Source organism: Gouania willdenowi, chromosome 10 (genome assembly GCF_900634775.1).
Source record: "Gouania willdenowi chromosome 10, fGouWil2.1, whole genome shotgun sequence".
In the NCBI taxonomy this organism is placed as follows: domain Eukaryota; kingdom Metazoa; phylum Chordata; class Actinopteri; order Blenniiformes; family Gobiesocidae; genus Gouania; species Gouania willdenowi.
This window is the reverse complement of record NC_041053.1, coordinates 24,136,846-24,147,862: the sequence shown is the minus strand read 5'-3', so window position 1 is coordinate 24,147,862 and position 11,017 is coordinate 24,136,846. Positions and strand designations below refer to the sequence as shown.

The following is an 11,017-nucleotide window of genomic DNA, read 5'->3' as shown; positions in this document are numbered from 1 at the left end:
GTGTCGTTTCAAAAAAAGGTGCCATTAAACTAGCTCATACTTCTGAGTGCTAACCTTCGGGAGCTTAGTGGGTTTTTTTGTGTAGATGTCCATCTGTGTGTCTGTTTGTGTGTGTTTGTGTATATGTGTGTGACTGCAGTTTGTGTTTACACACAGGGACATGGGATGGGAAGCCAATCTGTTCCTCTACAGATTAATACTCACAGTCTAGACCCACTATCTCCAAAGTCTGTCTTCTCTTCTTCCTCTCCATCTCCTCCTCCTCCTTCGCTTTCATCCGAACCCACAAGCTCCACAATTATTGGTTCTTTATAGTCTCTCCCTCGCATTCGCTCTCTGTCAATCAATGTAACATGCAGGGTTGCAGCTGGATTGTTTGGGTGGGAGTGACGCGTGTTGTTGGAGATCTACCTCAGTTCAGAGTGGCCTAGGCTCAGCTGTGAAAGCATCGGCATTCAGCAAATAGTACTTGGAAGAAGACACAGATGGGACAAATGAGAGCTAAGCCCACAGGCTAGCTAACTGGTTTGATATGTTTGCTCTCAGAAAAAAATACATAGTTTTCACTCTTGTACTGGTATGAAGCAGGGCTGGGGTCAATTACATTTTTCAGTTACAATTACATCTTCAATTATTCATGTTCAATTACAACTCAATAATGATTATGGTGACCAGCAATTTTTCCAATTACAATTATAATTTTTCCACTGAAAGCCAATTACAATTATGTTCTCAGTTACTGAAGTTCAAATTTAATTCATCACAATTACTGAACCTTAAATAAAAAACCCCATGAAATATACCCTTCCTCTTGCGTTAGCTTTCTGTTAGCATCTAATATGATAACAAGTCAGTTTGACCCAATGTCTTAAATCAGCTGTAAAATACACAAAAAAAAAAAAAAAAAAAAAAAAAAATCATCGATCATCAAATTAGTTTCTCATCTCTTGGTTAATTTATAAATATGTATGTATATATATATATATATATATATGCAGGGATGTCACGAAGCGTAGGCGGCGGCCGGAATTGCCTACTACTCTCTTTCTGTCCGACTTCTACTTTTAAACATGTTCATAAATGATTCCTTACCCATTTAGTCCCGAAAGAATAGCTGTAATATTACATGAATATCTGTAAAAGTCACTTTTATCTATTAGCTCTGTCTGCTAGCACATATCTCTTCTTCCCTGCGCAGAATAGCTGCATCCCAACTGAACGCTTGCTTACAAGCACCCTCTGCTGGTCGAAAGAAATATCTGGCTGCTGCAACTGAAGGAAAACAATCGTTCTCTGTAAACATTTCCCCAATAATACAGTATAATAAATCTTAACATTCACAACATTACTGAATTCAACTCAATTAAATGAACATTATCTTTAAGAAACATTCAACAAAGAAAATAGTCGCTGCTAAGAATAATTCACAGACCAAATTTGAAAAAAGTAAATTTTGACAGGGTTTTTAATTTTTCTCTGTGGAATTGAATATGTAATTTTTTTGAACATTCATGATCAATATCATCGTGAATCATGAATTAAAAGTCCTGCGTCCAGCGTACTGGGTTAAAAAAATCACAAATGTAAGGGTACAGTATATGTAAGATATTGATACAGGCATTGATGAAACTAAATATATTATCAAAACCAACTACAAGCAAACTACACAACAATTGTGTTAATAATGCAGATATGTTACAGTGACAGACAGCATTCTACAGAGGACTACTAAGAGACCAAGCGCCCATACTACAGGTATACTATAAGTTGGTACATTTTCAACTGGAAAGATGTCAACTGAAAATGATCCTCAATTCTTTGTCATCATTACTATGGATACCAGATTTCAACATGTAAATGCATCATGCAAACAAAAATTAGGTAAAGAAATACATCATGAATACATCAGAAAAGTGCTACAAAATAGACAGAAGAAAAGCCACAATTACACTAATATAATGCACCATATAGCATCATTTTTTCAAAATTTTCTGGGAGGAGCATGCCTCTCGACCCTTTTTGGTGTTGTGCATCATTGGAGTTTTAGCCTTCTACTGTTTTTTTTAAAGCCTTTTTTAAGCCTCTCTGTACATATACTTGTCTATACATGTTTTTGTTTTGTTTTTGAAGATAAAATGATCCTCAAGAGAACTGAAATGTAGTGGGGAAACTTGATATGAAACGTATTTTAATAATTATTAACTACGTATGTGTAAGCCATAGAACTGTAACATGGTTCCCCAGTTTTGCATTTCAATTAAAATGTAGTTTTTATGGAATTTCCATGTCAGTTACAATTACAAAGTCAATTATCTGAACTCGATTACAATTCAATAATGATTGCAACAGCAATTGATGTTTTCAAATACAATTAAAATAATGTCATAATTGTAAATAATTATCAATTACGTGATTACATTTATAATTGACTCCAACCCTGAAATGAAATGATGGGCTGAAGAATACACTGTATCTTGTCCAATTAGCTGATCATACAGCTGTATATTGTGTAAGAATACAACAAGAAGCTGAGAGACTGAGAAAAAGTAGGAATAACACCTCCACGACCCCCAGGAACTCCACACACTCTAATCATTCCTGAACCTGGAGAGAGAAAGAAAGGGTGCAAGCAATTTTACAGCATGTGTAAAGAGTGAGTTGGCAGATCAAGAAGGAAGGAAAGCCCAATGGAATAACTCTGCCTAACATGCGCTGGTTTGAGACTCTCTGTAGTTGATTCTGTGCTGAATAGTCAAAAAAAATGAAGGCATAGAGAAATCTTGCAGATATATAAAGGTGGGGTTAGTGTAACGCTAAAGAAGTAGAAGAGGATGGATGTGATGAGGGATGAGAAACAGCCAACATGGATGCTTTCATTCGCACTCTAAATGCTAATGAATAAGTTTGTAACTTTGAAGACACTGCTATGTTAAATATGCATGGGATATCCAAGATAGAACATGATGGTGAAAGAGATAGCGGAAGAGGAGGAGAGTGGGACATGTGGTGAAAATGATAAGGCAGAGATGGAAGTAGTGGAAAGAGGGAGATTTGGGGAAGTTGTGTCTTTTCCTTCAATTTGTCTCTTCTTCCTTTCCGCTTCTTTTTTCTGTCTAATGGGGCATAATTCATCCCTGGAGGCTATACGTGTAAAAATCAAACCGTCATTATTAGAATACTTGGAAAAACTGATGAAATGTGAACTACTGGCTTAATTGTAGGAAATAGGAGTTAGAACGACTTTACATGGGGGTCCTTGTCTGTCCTCCTCCCTGCAGGGACAGATGCAGAGTCAGTCATTAGTGTTAAGTCAGAAGACATTAAGCCAAGCAGCTCACAGTGCAGTAATGACCCGGCAGTTGGAAGCAATGTCGGGGACGGATCTCAGTGGAAAACGGTTTCATTCCCAGGATGAAAAAGTACCACTGTTGATGTAGCAAAACACCAGCTGAACTTCCCATACACGTACGCACCCAACAAAGTCTCCTTAACTCCGTAACTAATACAAATACTTTCTTCGATATCAAATGCAGCTCAATTAATATTTACTGTGATCTTTGAACTCTACGACACTAACTGAATAAATGCATATATTATAACCATTAATTGACCCTTACAGCATGCTGGTCATTAACAGGTTAATAGCTTCCATTAACACCTCAGCTAAAGTGGAAAGGGAATGACAGGGCTGCTTCAATTTGATTTCTAATTAATATGCATGAGCCGACCTGTGTGTGAGAGAGAGATGATATGAAGACACATTATAGGAGCTGAGGGGAGGTGACAAAGCAATCTGATGACTTGGAGTAAAGAGGAAGTGACAGCGCTATTATTGGTCTTGCCACCAATAAAGAGGAGCAAAAGGAAAATCAAGATTGGTATTTATTTGGTGCTGTTTATAACCAAAAGCTGATTTAAATGAAACAAGTATTAATAAAGTTTGTAAGTGTAGTGTGAATCATTTGTTTTGTGTTGTATTTTCAGTTATTACTAAGACAGTGATTCATTCAAGGATGTTAGGATGTTTAAATAAGAGACACTAGCTGTGTCCATTAACCTTGGAAATGTGCAAAATCTAAGTAGCGCAATAAAAACTGTTAAAGGAAACACCTGAATTTCGAAAAAAAACCCCACAAATATCCAAATATGGCTAAAGAGTTTTTACTCTTTACGTTTTGATATTGAAATGTGTTGCAAAACCGCTATGGAAACACTTTTTCCACAAATACTCGTCACAGGACGTGACTTACCTGGTCACATGACCACTTCTTTCCGTGGGAAAACATGGCGTGGTACGTGTAAACAGAAAAAGAGACCAAAATATTTCTTGGCATTATACTTAAAAAATTATTACTGCCACATTAGACGTGAAACAACAAAGTTATAACAAGTGTTATAACAAGTGTTATAAGGAGGTTTGTCTTACTCGCGGGATGAGATTTCACAGGGGTTACGAGGCTCCTGCTCAAAACAACTTTCAATGGAAACACGTTCAAAGCACAGTCTAGTCAGGTAGCCTGGAACATCTCTTTATAAAAGCTAGGAATCTGTGTCTGTCTGTTTGTGTGTGTGTGTGTGTTCCTCAAATATCTCTGCAGATCAGGATCAGACAGAGTTGAGAGTTTCAACATGGCTGCTGCTTGGTTCAAGGGTGTGCAATGTTGGATTTGTTTGGTCTGCAATGATACTGTTAATGCATTATTTCATAAATGCCAGGAGTATTGTTCACCAGAGCCACCACAGAGCCAATCACTGGAGAGCCCACCCCCACGCCCCACCTCCTGAGTCGAAGGACTCACCGGTGCTTCGCGTGACCGCTGAATTTCTACCTGCAGCGGGACCTGTATATAGCTGGTGGTTTGCTTCCATTCTGTGCACCTAAACTAACTGTTGTGGATTAATGACACTAAATGAGTTCGGAACAAGTCTGTTCCAGTCTGAGGAGATCCGGATCCGCGAGGACAACAAACTGGAATCGGAATCCGTGGATGTTTGTGTGTGTGTGTGTGTGTGTGTGTGTGTGTGTGTGTGTGTGTGTGTGTGTGTGTGTGTGTGCCAACCTGTATGTTCTTGCATGATGTGACGTGCATGATGATTGAATTACTCCCATTTTGTTACATGCATGAATATTACATATATTTAATCATTTACCGTTCATGATTTAAATCAGTGATTCTCACTTGGTGGGTCGGGACCTAAACGTGGGTCGCGGACAGTGGGCAAAAATGAATAAATACTTCATGTCTCTCATGTTGGACTTGTCTTTTATTTTGAAATAAACTTTTCTTTTGACAGGCATGTTGTGAAATGTATGTAGCACAGGAAAATATAGAGATTTATGTTTTAAAAAAGAGTGTATATGTGTGTTTTCAACAGCTATTTTTGGTTGGTTGAATCTACAAAAAGTGGGTCACGACTTCATGACTGTGGCAAAATGTGGGTCCCAGGGTGAGACCAGTTGAGAACCACTGATTTAAATGACCCTCACTAAAACTAACCCTCACCATTACTGAACAATTTCTCATTCTAATAAAATCATCACTGTGCTACGACAACCGTCATTCTCTATCTACCTTACCAATTTCTGTCATAAAGCATATTCAATACTTAACATGTTTGTTTTAACATACTAAGGGTTTGTGTTTAACACCAATGCAACAGTATAACCATGATGGATAACACATTCATACTTAATACAATATTTGACCTTGCATACTATTTAATTATCCTTAAAAACAGAAATCTAACCAGATTTAGCCTTCAAAACACTTTCAAATATCATGCTGTTGCCTTATTGTTTTTGCTTTTTCCTAATGACTAAAAAAGCAAAAGGTACCAGTTGTGGTACTTTCACATTAGTGGAATGGGGTTCAACTCCGTACAGTGTCCTTGCTAAAAGCCAAAATATATGAAAACACAATAGTTATCACTACACATTTCACAACAACCCTAAATGTCCCTGACGTCCCACCTTCAAACACAACCTCATTTGGCCATCCATGAAAAAACTACTGAACCTTCCGCAATACATACTTCCTACGGGCACAGCACTAGTGTTACATACCACTGTGACCTGCATATTTGTAGGTGTGTGCGTCGACAGTGTGACGTAAGCGGGAGTCCGGTCTCCCGGGGAATTGTGGGTAATGTTAACAAAAATAAAGCTGCTCTCAAAAGCACACAGTCGCCGTCCTCCTGATTGAAACACAATATTGGCGACAAGGATGGAGTTTTTTCCCGTCTCACCTGTCTCTCCGTTCCTCGCTTTGCCGGGCGAGCCGCCGATCCCGTGGCCCCGCTGGTTTGAGTCCTTTGAGACGTTCATCGCCGCCGCCGGTATCGTTGATGCTAGCGATGCTAGGCTAAAGGCTCTGCTCATCCACAGCCTGGGAAACGAGGGACAACGTATTTTCCGCACGCTCGGCCCCGCGGATAAGTATCGGGACTGTGTTGCCTTACTGACCGGACATTTCGCTGCTCCACAGAGCGTCATCGTCCGGCGAATCATCTTCAGACAGCGCCGACAGAGGCCCGGTGAGTCCGTCCATCAGTACGTCACGGACCTCCGATGCTTGGCTAGCGTTTGCAAATTTGAACACCTAGAGGACGAGTTTATTCGGGATCAGTTAGCCGAACACGCAGCTGATCACAAACTGCGTGAGAGACTGCTTTTGTCCCCGGACGACACAACTCTGTCTAAGGCAGTGGAAATGGCGTTTCAGCTTGAGTCGGCTGCTCTGCTAGCATCGCGGCTAACGGCTACAGGTCCACCTCCTTCTCTCTCCACTCCGCTAGCTCAGACTGTGACACCGGCAGACCAGGCTCCCGGCCCCGCTTTTCCTCACACCGAGCTCGAGGTTAACGTCGCGGGACGTCAGGGTGCCTCAGCACGCCGGCCATGCGGGAACTGTGGCTCGTATTCCCACGCCACAAGGGCACCGGTTTGCCCAGCTACGGGACAGAGATGTCAACGCTGCGGTAGGCTCAATCACTTTGCTAAGGTGTGCCGCTCAGCACCCGCTCCCACAAGAACCCAGCGCCACTCATCCCGCCCATCAAGCCCGACCACCATTCACTCGGTGGGTGCCAACAACAGACCTTTCACCTGGTGCACGGTGGAGCTGGATAACGTGTGTTTACCGCTGCTACTGGACACGGCTGCCTCCAGGTCTCTTCTCAGTGAGTCCACGGTTCGGCGACTCTTTCCCAGACACACTATCAAAGCAGGAGCAGAGGAGCTGTACGGCTATGGACACACTAAAATTAACATGTTGGGCACTGCTACCTTTTCTGTTCGTTATGGATCTAGGACCCTCCCAGCATTTACGTTCCAGGTGTCTCGGCATGGTGCCAACCTCCTCGGTTTTGACCTGTTCTGCGCCCTGGGTTTCGCCATCACTGACAATCTGGGTGCTGCTATCCTGACCGTGACCACGCCATGGCAGCTGCGCTGGCCGTCGCTTTTCACTGGGCTGGGCTGCCTCACCGCCTTCAACCACCAACCGCTCATAGACCCAGCTGTGAAGACTGTCATCCAACCTCTGCGCAGGCTGCCCCTCACTTTGCGTGATGATGTCACTGGCGAGCTACAGACACTGCTGGATGCTGGCATCATCGAACGAGTCGATGCATCGCCCTGGATCTCCAACCTGGTGGTGGCAAAGAAAAAGACAGGCGGCCTCCGCCCCTGTGTCGACCTCAGACAGGTAAACAAAGCGGTGGTCCCGGACAGATACCCACTGCCCACAGTGGAGGAGCTCTCTGCACAGTTTCATGGCTCAACAGTCTTCTCGAAGCTTGACCTTCGCCAGGGCTACCTGCAGGTTCCCCTACACCCTGGCAGCCGCAACCTCACCGCCTTTGTGACCCACATGGGGGTCTTTCGCTACACGCGGATGCCCTTTGGACTCAGCTCCGCTCCCAGCTGCTTCCAGAAAATCATGGCCACCATCTTCGCAGGTATTCCTGGGGTGGTTGTGTACCTGGACGATATTGTGGTGCACGGAGCAACATCCGCCCTGCATGACGACCGCCTTTCCAGGGTGCTGGATGTGCTCGCCGGTCACAACCTCACACTGAATGGGGAGAAGTGCACCTTCGCCGCTCAGGCTATTGAGTTTGTGGGGTTCCGCTTGACCGCTGAGGGGCTAAGTCCGCTGCACTCAAATGTCGATGCTATCCTGCGTCTGCCTGAACCCTCCTGCCCGGCGCAACTATCATCGTTTCTGGGGATGACTGCGTTTTACTTACGTTTCCTTCCCCTCTACTCAGACACTACTGCGCCGCTGCGTGCTCTCCTGAAGCAGGATGCACCCTGGATCTGGTCTCCTGCGTGCTCAGCTGCAGTCCGCCGGCTTAAGTCACAACTGACCTCTTCACCTGTTCTGGCCCACTTTGACCTCGACAGCCCGACGTTCGTGACCTGCGATGCATCCAACACTGCGGTAGGTGCGGTCCTGTCTCAATCTCACCAAGGGACTGAGCGTCCAGTGGCGTTCGCTTCTAGAGCGCTTACTCCAACGGAACAGAAGTACTCTGTGGGAGAAAGGGAGGCGCTAGCCTGCGTCTGGGCATGTGAGCGGTGGCACATGTACCTCTACGGTCGACATTTCACACTACGGACCGACCACCAGGCCCTCACGGCCCTCCTAGTCACAACAGGTTCAGGCCACAAACCGCTGCGGCTTTACCGGTGGTCTGAGAGGCTGCAGGCATACAACTTCTCCACACAGTTTACCCCAGGCAGGGAGAATGTGGTAGCAGATCTCCTCTCCAGAGCCACACCTGCCTCTGCACCAGACACCAGCCAGGATTCCTCAGAACCGGAACTGATCCACTTGCTTCACACGCCCCTCGAGGCAGCTGTTTCACTGAAAGACCTTCAGTCGGCCTCTGCACAGGACCCTGTTCTCACCCAGCTCTGCACTTTCATTCGTAACGGCTGGCCTGCCAGGGTTCCTGAGGAACTAGCGCCCTTTCACCGGGTCAGAGGGGACCTCTCCTGCTGGAATGACGTCTGCGTGGCGAGAGGGCTATGCACAGTGGTCCCGAGCACTTTGAGAGAACGGGTCCTGGCCATGGTCCACGACGGCCATCTGGGCGTCGTGAGGGTCAAACAACGCTGCAGGGGCCTGGTCTGGTGGCCGGGCATTGACCGCGACATCGAGGACCTGGTCAGAAACTGTACAGCCTGCCTCACCAGTGGTAAGACCGGCTCTCCCCCGCCCCCACCCTTGCAGCCCGTGCCGTGGCCTCGGGCTCCCTGGACCCACATACAGGTGGACATTTGTGGTGAACTTCATGGCACCCCTCAGCATCAGCGCTTCCTCCTGGTAGCTTACGATCTCCACTCCAAATGGCCGGAGGTGCTGCCTGCCGGGTCTGTCACCACTACAGTGGTCATCGGTTTCCTCTCCTCTTTGTTCGCTCGCTGGGGTGTCCCTGACGCCATCACCACTGATAACGGGCCTCAGTTTGTTTCGGCTGACTTTGTGGCTTTTACAGAGGGGAGGGGGATAAAGCACATTAAGACTGCCTTTTACCACCCGCAGGCCAACGGAGGCGTGGAGAGGTTTAATCAGACCCTTAAGAACGGGCTCAGAGCACACATGGCAGATGGCCTGTCGTTCTCAACATCACTGCAGAGCACCCTACTGCACTACAGAGCAACACCCCACACTACCACTGGCAACTCTCCAGCCCTACTGATGCTAGGGCGTGAATTACAACTTCCGTTGGACCGACTGCGCCCTCCGGTGAGAGTTACTTCAACAGCAACACCCTCCCCAGGCGACAGAGTGGATCAGCAGCAACGTACAATGAAGCGGTGGTTTGACAGGAGACACCGTGTGAAACCGCCTACACTCACAGTATCAGACTGGGTCCGAGTCCGGCGACCCACTCGATCGCACAAGCTGCTCTCTTTCTGGTCTGCACCAACACAGATCACAGCACAACTGGGGCCAGCCACCTTCCGCGTTACCGATGGTTCACGCTGGCATGTCAGCCGCCTCCGGCGGGTGAAGCAACCGTCTGTGGCGGATCAGCAAGCCGCAGCTCATCCACGCTGCACCAGTGGGGTCTGGGACCTTCCAGATGTACTGGCGGAGACCCAGGCTGTACCAGATGTGCGGGCTGAACCCCTGCGGGTTGGACCCCGTCCGGTCCGAGCTCGCCAGAGGCCCTTGTACCTCGATGACTATTTTACTGACTTTTAATGCACCAGCATAGTGTATAGCCTGTGAGGTGGCAGAATAATCCACCGGGCTATGCGGGTAAACCGGCAGTCTACCCGGTTTATCTAGCCAGGTTGGCCGTTTGGCCTTGATGTTAGTTTGTGCACTAAAGGGGGGGGGTCTTAGCTCATGACCATTGTTCAGATGTTTTAAGGGGGGGGGTAAATGTTACATACCACTGTGACCTGCATATTTGTAGGTGTGTGCGTCGACAGTGTGACGTAAGCGGGAGTCCGGTCTCCCGGGGAATTGTGGGTAATGTTAACAAAAATAAAGCTGCTCTCAAAAGCACACAGTCGCCGTCCTCCTGATTGAAACACAATAACTAGTTTATCAAATGACAGAGACCTATAAATACTGTAGAAGGTGTTGGTGAAATATCTGCTGTGTTTAATAGTGAAAAGTGTGCACCAGGAAGTGTTTTCCAGTTGGTCTAAATAAAGCCCTTGATGCAGCAAACCTTATTGCCACTTTTTACTTTTTCTTATTCCATAATTTGTGTTCAACAAACATATTCTGAATAATAGAAATAATATCAAAGGAAAGAGACACATATGAGTTAATAATACACACAAGGTTTCTGCTTTGTTCCACTGGCTCCATCACAAGGACAGCCTTCGGTGAGATTCGTATCATTGCCATCTGGTCTGGGTCCATAACCTTTGATGTAAAATGTTTCAGGTGGAAAATGGCTCTTTCATTTGAGTTATTTTTCACAAGTATCTCAGACAGTAGTGATAATGTACTTTTTATGTGAGTTACTAATGTGGACTTTTTTTGAC

At 45.6% G+C, this 11,017-nt stretch overlaps 1 protein-coding gene across 1 annotated transcript; it reads left to right on the top strand.

Annotated features, from left to right (window-relative positions):
* The first annotated feature begins 6,153 nt into the window (after window positions 1-6,153).
* Window positions 6,154-10,407, top strand: LOC114471219 (uncharacterized). The gene is made up of 2 exons (XM_028459868.1): window positions 6,154-7,419; window positions 9,070-10,407. The coding sequence occupies exons 1-2, from the start codon at window positions 6,225-6,227 to the stop codon at window positions 10,215-10,217; spliced, it is 2,343 nt and encodes a 780-aa protein (XP_028315669.1). The 5' UTR covers window positions 6,154-6,224; the 3' UTR covers window positions 10,218-10,407.
* Window positions 10,408-11,017: the final 610 nt, after the last annotated feature.

What these genes read in the sequence shown, in the direction of transcription:
- LOC114471219 (XM_028459868.1), top strand. Translation starts at nt 6,225, where the DNA reads ATGGAGTTTTTTCCCGTCTCACCTGTCTCTCCGTTCCTCGCTTTGCCG. An exon ending in TGACAATCTGGGTGCTGCTA is followed by an intron (nt 7,420 to 9,069) that starts TCCTGACCGTGA and finishes TGAGAGAACGGG; the next exon opens with TCCTGGCCATGGTCCACGAC.